Raw genomic sequence first — 16,057 nt, 5'->3', positions numbered from 1 at the left:
ACTGACCCTCCGACAGCGCGGCGCTCCCTCAGTACTGACCCTCCGACAGCGCGGCGCTCCCTCAGTACTGACCCTCCGACAGCGCGCCGCTCCCTCAGTACTGACCCTCCGACAGCGCGGCGCTCCCTCAGTACTGACCCTCCGACATTGCGGCTCTCCCTCAGTACTGACCCTCCGACAGCGCGGCGCTCCCTCAGTACTGACCCTCCGACATTGCGGCTCTCCCTCAGTACTGACCCTCCGACAGTGCTGCGCTCCCTCAGCACTGACCCTCCGACAGTGCGGCGCTCCCTCAGCACTGACCCTCCGACAGTGCGGCGCTCCCTCAGCACTGACCCTCCGACAGTGCGGCGCTCCCTCAGCACTGACCCTCCGACAGTGCGGCGCTCCCTCAGCACTGACCCTCCGACAGTGCGGCGCTCCCTCAGCACTGACCCTCCGACAGTGCGGCGCTCCCTCAGCACTGACCCTCCGACAGTGCGGCGCTCCCTCAGCACTGACCCTCCGACAGCGCCGCTCTCCCTCAGTACTGACCCTCCGACAGTGCAGCGCTCTCTCAGCACTGACCCTCCGACAGTGCGGCGCTCCCTCAGCACTGACCCTCCGACAGTGCTGCGCTCCCTCAGTGCTGACCCTCCGACAGTGCGGCGCTCCCTCAGCACTGACCCTCCGACAGTGCGGCGCTCCCTCAGCACTGACCCTCCGACAGTGCGGCGCTCCCTCAACACTGACCCGCCGCCAGTGCAGCTCTCCCTCAGTACTGACCCTCCGACAGTGCAGCGCTCTCTCAGCACTGACCCTCCGACAGTGCGGCGCTCCCTCAGTACTGACCCTCCGACAGTGCGGCGCTCCCTCAGTACTGACCCTCCGACAGTGCAGCGCTCTCTCAGCACTGACCCTCCGACAGTGCGGCGCTCCCTCAGTACTGACCCTCCGACAGTGCGGCGATCCCTCAGCACTGACCCTCTGACAGTGCGGCGCTCCCTCAGTACTGACCCTCTGACAGTGCAGCGCTCCCTCAGTACTGACCCTCTGACAGTGCGGCGCTCCCTCAGTACTGACCCTCTGACAGTGCGGCGCTCCCTCAGTACTGACCCTCTGACAGTGCGGCGCTCCCTCAGTACTGACCCTCTGACAGTGCAGCGCTCCCTCAGTACTGACCCTCTGACAGTGCGGCGCTCCCTCAGTACTGACCCTCTGACAGTGCGGCGATCCCTCAGTACTGACCCTCCGACAGTGCGGCGCTCCCTCAGGACTGACCCTCCGACAGTGCGGCGCTCCCTCAGTACTGACCCTCTGACAGTGCGGCGCTCCCTCAGTACTGACCCTCTGACAGTGCGGCGCTCCCTCAGTACTGACCCTCTGACAGTGCGGCGCTCCCTCAGTACTGACCCTCCGACAGTGCAGCGCTCCCTCAGTACTAACACTGGGAGTGTTGGCCTGGATTATGGGGTTCAAATCTCTGGAGTTGGACTCGAACCCACGACCTTCTGACTCAGAGACGAGAGAGCTACTCACTGAGCCACGGCTCACACGGGTAACCAGAGGACACAGAATTAAGATAATTGGCAAAAGAACCAGAGGGAGAGATTTTTTTACGCAGCGAGTTGTTCTGATCTGGAATGCGCTGCCCGAAAGGGCGGTGGAAGCAGATTCAATAATAACTTTCAAAAGGGGAATTGGATAAATACTTGAAAAAGAAAAATTTGCAGGGCTACGGGGAAAGAGCAGGGGGAGTGGGATTAATAGATCTTTCAAAGAGCCGGCACAGGCACGACAGGCCGAGTGGCCTCCTTCTGTGCTGTACGATCCTACGTTACTGGACGGTGTTTTAGCGAGGCCTCAGTCTGACCTCACTTGGTATATTTGTCTTTTGGGCGAGACTTGTTATTTCATCACCTCATCGAGAGCGAAAAGAAAAAAAAATCAAACTAATTACGGCTCCCGGAATGAAACCCAGATAGACAGGAAGCAGGAACTGGGGATCGGACAGGACAGCTGCAGAGAGCGAGAGGGTGGGGAACGGGGAGGAGGGTCCATAGCAAGTTCCACGTGTCAGCGGCCGTCCCAGGGAACTTCGACCCAGGGTCCTGGGCCAGAGCTCCACCTGGCTCCTTCTTGGAATGCAGAGGGGTGGCAGTTTTGCTCTGGTTGTATAGAGCCTCGGTCAGACCCCGTCTGGAGAGACTGCGTTCAGTTCTGGGCACCGCACCTCAGGAAGGATATATTGGCCTTGGAGTGGCAAAAATACAGAGGGGTGGATGAGGAGAATTTTTTTTTAACGCAGTGAGTTGTTAAGGGCCAATATATCCTTGCTGAGGTGCTGTGCCCAGAACTGAACGCAGTCTCTCCAGGTGGGGTCTGACCACAGCTCTGTACAGCTGAAACATCACTTCCTCCCCTTTGTATTCCAGCCCTCGAGATAAAGGCCGACATCCCATTAGCGTCTTTAATCATTTTTTGTAGCTGTTCACTAGCCTTTAGTAATTTCTGTACTTGGATCCCTAAATCTCTCGGCTCCTCCACACTTCATAGTTTCTCACCATTTAGAAAATACTCTGATCCATCTTTCTTCGGTCCAAAGTGGATGACCTCTCACTTTCCCACATTAAACTCCATCTGCCACAGTTTTGCCCACTCACTTAATCTATCTATTACCTTGGAGGTGGGCAAACTATTGGAAACAATTCCGCGGGACGGTATAAATCGTCATTTAGAAAGAAAGGCTCGGATTAATCAAGGACAGCCAGCGGGGACTTGTTGAGGGAAGGTTGTGTCTGACCAGCTTTAATGAATTTTTTGAGGAAGTAACAAGGGGGGATCGTTGAGGGCAACGCGTTTGATGTCGTCTACATGGATTTTAGCAAGGCTTTTGACAAGGTCCCACATGGCAGACTGGTCAGGAAAGTAAAAGCCCATGGGATCCAAGGGAAAGTGGCAAGTTGGATCCAAAATTGGCTCAGTGGCAGGAGGCAAAGGGTAATGGTCGATGGGTGTTTTTGTGTCTGGAAGGCTGTTTCCAGTGGGGTTCCACAGGGCTCAGTACCAGGTCCCTTGCTTTTTGCGATATATATTAATGATTTGGACTTAAATGTAGGGGGCAAGATTAAGAAGTTTGCAGATGATGCAAGAATAGGCCGTCTGGTTGATAGTGAGGAGGAAAGCTGTAGACTGCAGGAAGATATCAATGGACTGGTCAGATGGGCAGAAAAGTGGCAAATGGAATTCAATCTGGAGGGACTCTCTCTCCCCCCCCCTGGCCCCAGTGGACTCCCCCTGGCCCCAGTGAGGTAATGCATTTGGGGAGGGCAAACAAGGCACACAATAAAGAGTACACAATAAATGGGAGGATACTGAGAGGTGTAGAGGAAGTGAGGGACCTTGGAGTGCATGTCCACAGATCCCTGAAGGTAACAGGACAGGTAGATAAGGTGGTTAAAAAGGCATATGGGATACTTTCCTTTATTATCAGAGGCATAGAATATAAGAGCAGGGAGGTTATGCTGGAACTGTATAAAACACTAGTTAGGCCACAGCTTGAGTACTGCGTACAGTTCTGGTCACCACATTACAGGAAGGATGTGATTGCACTAGAGAGGGTGCAGAGGAGATTTACGAGGATGTTGCCAAGGCTGGAGAATTTTAGCTATGGGGAAAGATTGGATAGGCTGGGGTTGTTTTCTTTGGAACAGAGGAGGCTGAGGGGTGATTTAATTGAGGTGTCTAAAATTATGAGGGGCCGAGATAGAGTGGATAGGGAGGACCTATTTCCCTTAGCAGAGAGGTCAATAACCAGGGGGCATAGATTTAAAATAATTGGTAGAAGGATTAGAGGGGAGCTGAGGAGAATTTTTTTCACCCAGAGGGTGGTGGGGGTCTGGAACTCACTGCCTGAGAGGGTGGGAGAGGCAGAAACCCTCAACTCATTTAAATAGTACTTGGATGTGCACCTGAAGAGCCGTAACCTACAGGGCTACGGACCAAATGTGGGAAAGTGGGATTAAGCTGGATGGCTCTTTTTCAGCCGGCACGGACACGATGGGCTGAATGGCCTCCTTCTGTGCCGTATCTTTCTATGGTTCTATGATCAATGCCCCTTTGCAACTTTCTGCTCCAGTCTACACTATTTACTGTGCCATCTAACTTAGTGTAATCAGCAAACTGAGATACACAGCTCTCTGTTCCTTCATCCAAGTCATTTATAAATACAGTGAAAAGCTGAGGCCCCAGTACAGATCCCCGGGGGACACCGCTAGTCACATCCTGCCATTATCTCCTACCTACTAACCAATTCCCTATCCAAGCCAATGGCTTGCCTCCAATTCCATGCGCTCTCATTTTTGTTAACAGTCTCTTCCGTGGGACCTTGTCGAAAGCTATCGGCACGATCTGTAAAGACACCAACGAAACTCCCCTGTCTGCTGGGGGAGTGAGGCCCCCACGTCGCAAGTAGCTGCCGGGGAGGGCTTAAGTCCCACCCTGCCACGTGGAAAAGGATATTGGGGACAGGGATAAACTGACATCTTTTTGTTGACTCTATTAACCGTCGTGCTTTGCAAACCGTGCTGCTTTAATTTGCAAGTTGTGTGTTATTTTGATTTGCTGAATTGTTAAATACTGAGCGTTAATTAACGACTGATCGAGGTCATTTCCACTATAAGTACATAAGAAATAGGAGCAGGAGTAGGCCAATCGGCCCCTCGAGCCTGCTCCCCCATTCAATAAGATCATGGCTGATCTGATCCTAACCTTAAATCTAAATTCATGTCCAATTTCCTGCCCGCTCCCCGTAACCCCTAATTCCCTTTACTTCTAGGAAACTGTCTATTTCTGCTTTGAATTTATTCAACGATGTAGCTTCCACAGCTTCCTGGGGCAGCAAATTCCACAGACCTACCACCCTCTGAGTGAAGAAGTTTCCCCTCATCTCAGTTTTGAAGGAGCAGCCCCTTATTCTAAGATTATGCCCCCTAGTTCTAGTTTCACCCATCCTTGGGAACATCCTTACCGCATCCACCCGATCAAGCCCCCTCACAATCTTATATGTTTCAATAAGATCGCCTCTCATTCTTCTGAACTCCAATGAGTAGAGTCCCAATCTACTCAACCTCTCCTCATATGTCCACCCCTCTCATCCCCGGGATTAACCGAGTGTACTGCCTCGAGAGCAAGTATGTCTTTCCTTAAGTATGGTGACCGTTGGGAAGACAGTTAGGGACAGTGACTCAGGAAAAGCGCCAAGGATGGTGGCAAGATCAGGATCCAGGCAGGCAGCTAGGTGTGTAAGGGTCAACCAGATGGTCATTTGACCTGTGCGAGAAACCACTTTTGCAACGGGTTTTGTGACAGGATGAGTAAGAAATCGACCTTGCAAAGGGATCTTGTGACTGGAGAGCCCAAGCTGGCGACATTGCATTTGGTGAAGAAACAACCCCGTGAATCGCTAAGAGTTTCACGAATACCAACGTCGTTTATGGTGTGGGGTTCCTGCCATGGAGCTTTAAAAACCCACCGTCTCTTGAGCTCGGAGCTGAGGACTGTGAAGAGGATTCGGTGAAGCTCACCCAGCTGTCAGAAGATTTCAACCTCTGCCCAGAGATCGACCAAGATGTCAGAAAGTTCGAAACGACCACACCGCCAACTTAATTACAAACTCTGCCCAGCGATCAAATGGGGTAATATTGTTTTAATAATCTCTGTATTATAATTGTCTTTACTCTCTATTACTACTGTCTTATAACACTGGATACTTTAACATGTTTGATTTGACTATTAATAAATAAAACGTTCATCACCATTTGGAGTCACATCCGAATCTGTCACCAACACCATCTCATTGCTGTTTGTGGGATCTTGCTGTGTGCAAATTGGCTGCCGATCCTTGGGTCCTTCCGCTGGTCTGGCCCCCATCTTCACTCCTGCGAGCCTGAGGGGCACAGGCCTGGGTGTCTCCGGTGTACAACTCACTTAATCATCCTTCACCTTATCAGGATGGTCAACATCAAGAGGTTTCAGGCCTCACCCTCCTTGGCTAAGACCGCCTATTACCCCAGGGTCATCCTGGACAGCAATGATAACCCTCCTCTTCGTTACTGCCCCATTGATCATTTCCATCAACTTGCCCCTACCTACCCTTCACCTCCTACAGCAAGGTGCGAGGAACTCACTGTCACCACAATGCACTATCCCCCCTCGACCCTAGTGTGCTCCCTCCTGACCCCGGCGGACTTTCCCTGACCCCGGCGGACTTTCCCTGACCCCGGCGGACTCTCCCTGACCCCGGCGGACTCTCCCTGACCCCGGCGGACTCTCCCTGACCCCGGCGGACTCTCCCTGACCCCGGCGGACTCTCCCTGACCCCGGCGGACTCCCTCCTGACCCCGGCGGACTCCCTCCTGACCCCGGCGGACTCTCCCTGACCCCGGCGGACTCCCTCCTGACCCCGGCGGACTCCCTCCTGACCCCGGCGGACTCTCCCTGACCCCGGCGGACTCTCCCTGACCCCGGCGGACTCTCCCTGACCCCGGCGGACTCCCTCCTGACCCCGGCGGACTCCCTCCTGACCCCGGCGGACTCCCTCCTGACCCCGGCGGACTCCCCCCTGACCCCGGCGGACTCCCCCCTGACCCCGGCGGACTCTCCCTGACCCCGGCGGACTCTCCCTGACCCCGGCGGACTCCCTCCTGACCCCGGCGGACTCCCTCCTGACCCCGGCGGACTCCCTCCTGACCCCGGCGGACTCCCTCCTGACCCCGGCGGACTCCCTCCTGACCCCGGCGGACTCCCTCCTGACCCCGGCGGACTCCCTCCTGACCCCAGCGGACTCTCCTTCCCCCCTGACCCCAGTGGACTCCCACCTGACCCCGGTGAACTCCCCGACCCCCAGCGAACTCCCTCCTGACCCCAGTGGACTCTCTCTCCCCCCTGACCCCAGTGGACTCCTTCCTGACCCCAGTGTATTCTCTCTCCCCCCTGACCCCAGTGGACTCTCTCTCCCCCCTCCTGACCCCAGTGGACTCTCTCTCCCCCCTCCTGACCCCAGTGGACTCTCTCTCCCCCCTCCTGACCCCAGTGGACTCTCTCTCCCCCCTCCTGACCCCAGTGGACTCTCTCTCCCCCCTCCTGACCCCAGTGGACTCACTCTCTCTCCCCTCCTGACCCCAGTGGACTCACTCTCTCTCTCTCTCTCCCCTCCTGACCCCAGTGGACTCCCTCTGACCCCAGTGGACTCTCTCTCTTCCCTCCTGACCCCAGTGGACTCCCTCTGACCCCAGTGGACTCCCTCTCTCCCCTCCTGACCCCAGTGGACTCCCTCTGACCCCAGTGGACTCCCTCTCTCCCCTCCTGACCCCAGTGGACTCCCTCTCTCCCCTCTGACTGCAGTGGGCTCTGAGTTACCATGGTGACAGTGGGAGCGCATGCGCAGCCGCGGCCGGACCATTTGTTCCGACGCTGGAAGGGGCCGGGGGACCGCTTTCGGATCGGACCGACCTCCGGTGTGGCGGAGCTTTGGCGGCGGCTCTCGGCCTCTCGGTGTCTCCCGGCCTCTCCCGGTGTTTCTCCCTCTCTCCGTCTCTCTCGCTCCCTCTCCCCGCCATGACGCTCTTTCACTTCGGTAACTGCATCGCCCTGGCCTACTTCCCCTACTTCATCGCCTACAAGTGCACGGGGCTGTGAGTTGAGCACATTAGCATAAAACGCGTGACGTCGGCGCCCCGATTAGCATGCCGCATGCATAATTAATGAGTTGTGGGCGCCAGCCTCCAGCCCCATCCTGAGCTCAGGTGACCTTGCGGGTGGGGTTGTTCGGTCCCACAGTTGGCGTCGTTGTCCCTTTGGGGTTGGCGTCGTTGCCCCTTTGGGTTGGTGTAGTTGCCCCTCTTGGGTTGGCGCCGTTGCCCCTCCGGGGTTGGCCTCGTTGCCCCTTTGGGTTGGTGTCGTTGCCCCTCTGGGGTTGGCCTCGTTGCCCCTCTGGGGTTGGCCTCGTTGCCCCTCTGGGGTTGGCGTCGTTGCCCCTCTGGGGTTGGCGTCGTTGCCCCTTTGGGTTGGCGTCGTTGCCCCTTTGGGTTGGTGTAGTTGCCCCTCTGGGGTTGGCGTTGTTGCCCCTTTGGGTTGGTGTAGTTGCCCCTCTGGGGTTGGCGTCGTTGCCCCTTTGGGTTGGTGTAGTTGCCCCTCTGGGGTTGGCGTCGTTGCCCCTCTGGGGTTGGCGTCGTTGCCCCTCCGGGGTTGATGTCGTTGCCCCTCCGGGGTTGACGTTGCCCCCTCCGGGGTTGGCGTCGATGCCCCTTTGGGTTGGCCTCGTTGCCCCTCCGGGGTTGATGTCGTTGCCCCCTCTGGGGTTGGCGTCGATGCCCCTTTGGGTTGGCCTCGTTGCCCCTCCGGGGTTTGGCCTCTGCTTCTTCACTGCACCATCGATCATTTCCATAAAGTAGAAGCTCGGAACTATGGAGGAGTGGAGTGATTTCGGGGTCCAAGCACAGAAATCGCTAAAAGCCGTGGACGGGTACAAAAAAATAGTTCAAAAGGCTAATGGAAAGTTGGCCTTTATCTCAAGTGTGGGGTGGGCTGGGGGGTTGGAAGTTATGTTACGGGTGTATAAGATCTGGTTGGACTGCATCTGGAGAGACTGCGTCCAGTTCTGGGCACCGCACCTTAGGAAGGATATATTGGCCTTGGAGGGGGTGCAGCGCAGATTCACCAGAATGATACCGGGGCTAAAAGGGGTTAAATTACGAGGACAGGTTGCACAGACTGGGCTTGTATTCCCTCGAGTGTAGAAAATTAAGGGGTGATCTAATCGAGGGGTTTAAGATGATTAAAGGATTCGATAGGGTCGATAGAGAGAAACTATTTCCTCTGGTGGGGGGAGTCCAGAACAAGGGGGCAGAACCTTAAAATTAGAGCCAGGCCGTTCAGGGGTGATGTCGGGAAGCACTTCCTCACACAAAGGGGAGTGGGAATCTGGAACACTCTCCCCCAAAAAGCTGTTGAGGCCGGGGGTCAATTGGAGCTTTCAAAACTGAGATTGATCGATTTTTGTTGGGTGAGGGGATTCAGGGTTACGGAACCAAGGCGGGTAGAGGGAGATAGGGTACAGATCAGCCATGATCTAATTGAATTGTGGAACAGGCTCGAGGGGCTGAATGGCCTCCTTCTGTTCCTGCGTAACAAGCTCGAGGGGCTGAACGGAGGGCAGGATCATGGTGGGCAGCGATGTCCCCCACTGGTCGAATGACTTGCCAATGCTCGCTGTCTGGAGCCGCGTGTGAAGAACGGGTTCCTTGGGTGAGGTGCCATTCGGCTCATCGTGCCTGTGCCGGCCCTTTGAAAGAGCCATCCAGTTAGACCCGCCCCCCCGCCATTTCCCCGCAGCCCTGCTCAATATCTCATAACAGTGAAGTGGGGATTGGTTCTTTTCCTGCGTTGATGGGATGTCGGGAAGCGAGCAGGGAGTCGCAGTGTTTGTTTGCTGAGTTGTACTTGTGTTGTATTTGGTTTCTGTTCCAGGTCAGAGTACAATGCTTTCTGGCGGTGTGTCCAGGCTGGCGCCACGTACCTGTTTGTACAGCTCTGCAAGGTATGATCTCAATCCTGTTCGCGGTCTCCCTGTCCCGTCCGCGGTCTCTCCCTGTCCCGTCCGCGGTCTCTCCCTGTCCCGTCCCGCGGTCTCTCCCTGTCCCGTCCCGCGGTCTCTCCCTGTCCCGTCCGCGGTCTCTCCCTGTCCCGTCCGCGGTCTCTCCCTGTCCCGTCCGCGGTCTCTCCCTGTCCCGCTGCTGTAATATTCAGCTTAAATGTTTATAGATAACTAAATATTTACTGTCCCCCTTACAGACATTTAGTGAAATGCTTCAGTGTTGGCGCTGAGACTAACCAGGCTGTTAATCCCAGAGCTGGTGTGGGAATTCACACTGGGACCGAGTGTGAGTTTATCACACCCCGTGATCTTGCTCATCGCCACTGTTGAGAATCCTGCTTTGGAGACCGTGTCTCCTGTCAGTGAGAGGAGGGGGAATTGCTGGGTGGGCTTCAGTGCGGTAAAGAGAGGAGGTGTGGTGGTCCGGGGGGAAGCTGTGCGGTGTGGAGGGACGCTGATTGCCTTGTTCTCGTTCTCTCTTCCAGATGTTGTTTCTTGCCACGTTCTTTCCCACGTGGGACGCCTGTGCCGGTGTTTATGATTTCATCGGGGTGAGTAAAGGGCCATCAGTAGAAGGGGAAACTCTGCGGTTTCACCTGCGGGCGGTCAGCACCCGAGGGTGGGGCGGGTTAAACGCTTCGCCTGGGCATCAGACCCCTGTTTTATTTTCTGACGAAGGTTTCCCTTATTCCGGATATCCGGATTGCTGCCATTCTTTGCTTTAGCAGGTTTGGAGCTTCAGGGACCCGCACTGGAGTATTTTATGTATTTAACACTGGTTCTGCTACCAAAACTGGCCCACGAGCTCGCGTTTTTATAAAAAAAACACTGAAATGGCTTGATGGTCGATGCAAGAAAATAATTTCAATTTTGTTTTTAAAGGTTTTTAATGAAAGTTTATGAAAAGCAATAATGCTGTTGAACTGTAAAGCTTTCACGTTTGAAGTAACACGAACCTTTCTTTCATGTAGAGCACGGGTTTAAAATCAGAGTTCATAGTTAGCTGCCTGGTTTTCGAATGGAGTTTGCGAGTAGCCTAGTCAGCAGAGATTTTAGTCCTTGGCAAAGGTAGGAGGTGGAGGGTCCTTTCTCCAGTAACAGCACGCTAACAATAACAACTCCCATTTATATAGCGCCTTTAACGCAGTAAAACGTCCCGAGGCGCCTCACAGGAGCGTAAATCAGACAGAATTTGACACCGAGCCACATAAGGAGATATTAGGACAGGTGACCAAAAGCTCGGTCAAAGAGGTAGGTTTTAAGGAGCGTCTTAAAGGAGGAGAGAGAGAGGCGGAGAGGTTTAGGGAGGGAATTCCAGAGCTTAGGGCCCAGGCAGCTGAAGGCACGGCCGCCAATGGTGGAGCGATGGAAATCGGGGGATGTGCAAGAGGCCAGAATTGGAGGAGCGCAGAGATCTCGGAGGATTTTTTTCTATTCGTTCATGGGATGTGGGCGTCACTGGCGAGGCCGGCATTTATTGCCCATCCCTAATTGCCCTCGAGAAGGTGGTGGTGAGCCGCCTTCTTGAACCGCTGCAGTCCGTGTGGTGACGGTTCTCCCACAGTGCTGTTAGGAAGGGAGTTCCAGGATTTTGACCCAGTGACGATGAAGGGACGGCGATATATTTCCAAGTCGGGATGGTGTGTGACTCGGAGGGGAACGTGCAGGTGGTGTTGTTCCCATGTACCTGCTGCCCTTGTCCTTCTAGGTGGTAGAGGCCGCGGGTTTGGGAGGTGCTGTCGAAGAAGCCTTGGCGCGTCGTAGCGCTGGAGGAGGTTACAGAGATAGGGAGGGGGTGAGATGGAGCAGAAGCCTTTGCTGCTCCGCACACCCCCCCCAAACAAAGGGACAGTGAAGCCAAGAGCAATGGCCCATCCTCCACCCCGGGTGAGATTAGCAACCTCAGCACAGGAGTGTTTGACGGGACAGTGCAGAGGGAGCTTTACTCTGTATCTAACCCTGTACCTGCCCTGGGAGTGTTTGATGGGACAGTGTCGAGGGAGCTTTACTCTGTATCTAACCCTGTACCTGCCCTGGGAGTGTTTGATGGGACAGTGTAGAGGGAGCTTTACTCTGTATCTAACCCTGTACCTGCCCCAGGAGTGTTTGATGGGACAGTGTAGAGGGAGCTTCACTCTGTATCTAACCCTGTACCTGCCCTGGGAACATTTGACGGGACAGTGTAGAGGGAGCTTTACTCTGTATCTAACCCTGTACCTGCCCTGGGAGTGTTTGACGGGACAGTGTAGAGGGAGCTTTACTCTGTATCTAACCCTGTACCTGCCCTGGGAGTGTTTGACGGGACAGTGTAGAGGGAGCTTTACTCTGTATCTAACCCTGTACCTGACCCTGGGAGTGTTTGACGGGACAGTGTAGAGGGAGCTTTACTCTGTATCTAACCCTGTACCTGCCCTGGGAGTGTTTGATGGGACGGTGTAGAGGGAGCTTCACTCTGTATCTAACCCTGTACCTGCCCCTGGGAGTGTTTGATGGGACAGTGTAGAGGGAGCTTTACTCTGTATCTAACCCTGTACCTGCCCTGGGAGTGTTTGATGGGACAGTGTAGAGGGAGCTTCACTCTGTATCTAACCCTGTACCTGCCCCTGGGAGTGTTTGATGGGACAGTGTAGAGGGAGCTTTACTCTGTATCTAACCCTGTACCTGCCCTGGGAGTGTTTGATGGGACAGTGTAGAGGGAGCTTTACTCTGTATCTAACCCTGTACCTGCCCTGGGAGTGTTTGATGGGACAGTGTAGAGGGAGCTTTACTCTGTATCTGACCGTGTACCTGACCCTGGGAGTGTTGGACCTCGTGTGAAGGATAACGTTCTGTTCTTTTTCTGCCCAGGAGTTCATGAAATCGACAGTGGATTTGGCTGATCTGTTGGGCCTGCACCTGGTCATGTCCAGGAACGCTGGGAAGGGGGAGTACAAAATAATGGTGGCAGCAATGGGCTGGTCCACTGCTGAACTGATCATGTCCAGGTGAGACCGTGCAGCAAGCTGAGGAGATCTGTCTGTATCAGGAACTGGTCTCTCTCTCTCTCTCCCTGCCTCTCTCCCCCCTCTCCCCCCCCCCCCCTCTCCCTGCCTCTCCCCCCCCCTCTCCCTGCCTCTCCCCCCCCCCTCTCCCTGCCTCTCTCCCCCCTCTCCCTGCCTCTCCCCCCCCCTCTCCCTGCCTCTCCCCCCCCTCTCCCTGCCTCTCTCCCCCCTCTCCCTGCCTCTCTCCCTCCTCTCCCTGCCTCTCTCCCTCCTCTCCCTGCCTCTCTCCCCCCTCTCCCTGCCTCTCTCCCCCTCTCCCTCCTCCCTGCCCTCCTCTCTCCCCCCTCTCCCTGCCTCTCTCCCCCCTCTCCCTGCCTCTCTCCCCCTCTCCCTGCCTCTCTCCCCCCCCCCCCTCTCCCTGCCTCTCTCCCTGCCTCTCTCCCCGCCTCTCTCCCCCCTCTCCCTGCCTCTCTCCCCCTGTCCCTGCCTCTCTCCCTGCCTCTCCCTGCCTCTCTCCCCCCTCTCCCTGCCTCTCTCCCCCCTCTCCCTGCCTCTCTCCCCCCTGTCCCTGCCTCTCTCCCCCCTGTCCTGCCTCTCTCCCCCCTCTCCCTGCCTCTCTCCCCCCTCTCCCTGCCTCTCTCCCCCCTGTCCCTGCCTCTCTCCCCCCTCTCCCTGCCTCTCTCCCCCCTCTCCCTGCCTCTCTCCCCCCTGTCCCTGCCTCTCTCCCCCCTGTCCCTGCCTCTCTCCCCCCCTCTCCCTGCTCTCTCCCCCCTCTCCCTGCCTCTCTCCCCCCCTGTCCCTGCCTCTCTCCCCCTCTCCCTGCCTCTCTCCCCCCTCTCCCTGCCTCTCTCTCCCCCTCTCCCTGCCTCTCTCCCCCCTCTCCCTGCCTCTCTCCCCTCTCCCTGCCTCTCTCCCCCCTCTCCCTGCCTCTCTCCCCCCCTCTCCCTGCCTCTCTCCCCCCTCTCCCTGCCTCTCTCCCCCCTCTCCCTGCCTCTCTCCCCCCTCTCCCTGCCTCTCTCCCCCCTCTCCCTGCCTCTCTCCCCCCTCTCCCTGCCTCTCTCCCCCCTCTCCCTGCCTCTCTCCCCTCTCCCTGCCTCTCTCCCCCCTCTCCCTGCCTCTCTCCCCCCTCGCCCTGCCTCTCTCCCCCTCGCCCTGCCTCTCTCCCCCCTCGCCTGCCTCTCTCCCCCCTCGCCCTGCCTCTCTCCCCCCTCGCCCTGCTCTCTCCCCCCTCGCCCTGCCTCTCTCCCCCCTCGCCCTGCCTCTCTCTCCCCCTCGCCTGCCTCTCTCCCCCCTCGCCCTGCCTCTCTCCCCCCTCGCCCTGCCTCTCTCCCCCCTCGCCCTGCCTCTCTCCCCCTCGCCCTGCCTCTCTCCCCCCTCGCCCTGCCTCTCTCCCCCCTCGCCCTGCCTCTCTCCCCCCTCGCCCTGCCTCTCTTCCCCCCTCGCCCTGCCTCTCTTCCCCCCTCGCCCTGCCTCTCTTCCCCCCTCGCCCTGCCTCTCTTCCCCCCTCGCCCTGCCTCTCTTCCCCCCTCGCCCTGCCTCTCTTCCCCCCTCGCCCTGCCTCTCTTCCCCCCTCGCCCTGCCTCTCTTCCCCCCTCGCCCTGCCTCTCTTCCCCCCTCGCCCTGCCTCTCTTCCCCCTCGCCCTGCCTCTCTTCCCCCCTCGCCCTGCCTCTCTTCCCCCCTCGCCCTGCCTCTCTTCCCCCCTCGCCCTGCCTCTCTTCCCCCCTCGCCCTGCCTCTCTTCCCCCCTCGCCCTGCCTCTCTTCCCCCCTCGCCCTGCCTCTCTTCCCCCTCGCCCTGCCTCTCTTCCCCCCTCGCCCTGCCTCTCTTCCCCCCTCGCCCTGCCTCTCTTCCCCCCTCGCCCTGCCTCTCTTCCCCCTCGCCCTGCCTCTCTTCCCCCCTCGCCCTGCCTCTCTTCCCCCTCGCCCTGCCTCTCTTCCCCCTCGCCCTGCCTCTCTTCCCCCCTCGCCCTGCCTCTCTTCCCCCCTCGCCCTGCCTCTCTTCCCCCCTCGCCCTGCCTCTCTTCCCCCCTCGCCCTGCCTCTCTTCCCCCCTCGCCCTGCCTCTCTTCCCCCTCGCCCTGCCTCTCTTCCCCCCTCGCCCTGCCTCTCTTCCCCCCTCGCCCTGCCTCTCTTCCCCCCTCGCCCTGCCTCTCTTCCCCCCTCGCCCTGCCTCTCTTCCCCCCTCGCCCTGCCTCTCTTCCCCCCTCGCCCTGCCTCTCTTCCCCCCCTCGCCCTGCCTCTCTTCCCCCCTCGCCCTGCCTCTCTTCCCCCCTCGCCCTGCCTCTCTTCCCCCCTCGCCCTGCCTCTCTTCCCCCCCTCGCCCTGCCTCTCTTCCCCCCTCGCCCTGCCTCTCTTCCCCCCTCGCCCTGCCTCTCTTCCCCCCTCGCCCTGCCTCTCTTCCCCCCTCGCCCTGCCTCTCTTCCCCCTCGCCCTGCCTCTCTTCCCCCTCGCCCTGCCTCTCTTCCCCCCTCGCCCTGCCTCTCTTCCCCCCTCGCCTGCCTCTCTTCCCCCCTCGCCCTGCCTCTCTTCCCCCCTCGCCCTGCCTCTCTTCCCCCCTCGCCTGCCTCTCTTCCCCCTCGCCCTGCCTCTCTTCCCCCCTCGCCCTGCCTCTCTTCCCCCCTCGCCCTGCCTCTCTTCCCCCCTCGCCCTGCCTCTCTTCCCCCTCGCCCTGCCTCTCTTCCCCCCTCGCCCTGCCTCTCTTCCCTCCCTCGCCCTGCCTCTCTTCCCCCCTCGCCCTGCCTCTCTTCCCCCCTCGCCCTGCCTCTCTTCCCCCCTCGCCCTGCCTCTCTTCCCCCCTCGCCCTGCCTCTCTTCCCCCCTCGCCCTGCCTCTCTTCCCCCCTCGCCCTGCCTCTCTTCCCCCCTCGCCCTGCCTCTCTTCCCCCCTCGCCCTGCCTCTCTTCCCCCCTCGCCCTGCCTCTCTTCCCCCCTCGCCCTGCCTCTCTTCCCCCCTCGCCCTGCCTCTCTTCCCCCCTCGCCCTGCCTCTCTTCCCCCCTCGCCCTGCCTCTCTTCCCCCCTCGCCCTGCCTCTCTTCCCCCCTCGCCCTGCCTCTCTTCCCCCTCGCCCTGCCTCTCTTCCCCCCTCGCCCTGCCTCTCTTCCCCCCCTCGCCCTGCCTCTCTTCCCCCCTCGCCCTGCCTCTCTTCCCCCCTCGCCCTGCCTCTCTTCCCCCCCTCGCCCTGCCTCTCTTCCCCCCTCGCCCTGCCTCTCTTCCCCCCTCGCCCTGCCTCTCTTCCCCCCTCGCCCTGCCTCTCTTCCCCCCTCGCCCTGCCTCTCTTCCCCCCTCGCCCTGCCTCTCTTCCCCCCTCGCCCTGCCTCTCTTCCCCCCTCGCCCTGCCTCTCTTCCCCCCTCGCCCTGCCTCTCTTCCCCCCTCGCCCTGCCTCTCTTCCCCCTCGCCCTGCTCTCTTCCCCCTCGCCCTGCCTCTCTTCCCCCCCTCGCCCTGCCA

The 16,057-nt window shown here is 58.6% G+C and overlaps 1 protein-coding gene across 2 annotated transcripts in view; it reads left to right on the top strand.

The window, feature by feature from the left end:
- The first annotated feature begins 7,460 nt into the window (after window positions 1-7,460).
- tmem147 (transmembrane protein 147) overlaps window positions 7,461-16,057 on the top strand; it is a 17,069-nt gene continuing 8,472 nt past the window's right edge. The window contains exons 1-4 of one of the 2 annotated variants that reach the window (XM_067975402.1): window positions 7,461-7,615; window positions 9,508-9,577; window positions 10,120-10,185; window positions 12,482-12,618. In XM_067975402.1, the coding sequence (XP_067831503.1) occupies window positions 10,120-10,185; window positions 12,482-12,618 (203 nt within the window). In that variant the 5' untranslated portion in view covers window positions 7,461-7,615; window positions 9,508-9,577. Of the gene's footprint in view, window positions 7,674-9,507; window positions 9,578-10,119; window positions 10,186-12,481; window positions 12,619-16,057 lie in introns of both variants that reach the window. The other variant, XM_067975403.1, reaches the window with a different exon arrangement.

The sequence above is a fragment of the Heptranchias perlo genome, chromosome 42 (genome assembly GCF_035084215.1).
Source record: "Heptranchias perlo isolate sHepPer1 chromosome 42, sHepPer1.hap1, whole genome shotgun sequence".
Lineage (NCBI taxonomy): Eukaryota > Metazoa > Chordata > Chondrichthyes > Hexanchiformes > Hexanchidae > Heptranchias > Heptranchias perlo.
Note: the sequence above shows the minus strand (reverse complement) of the source record. Positions and strands in the feature narration are given on the sequence as shown.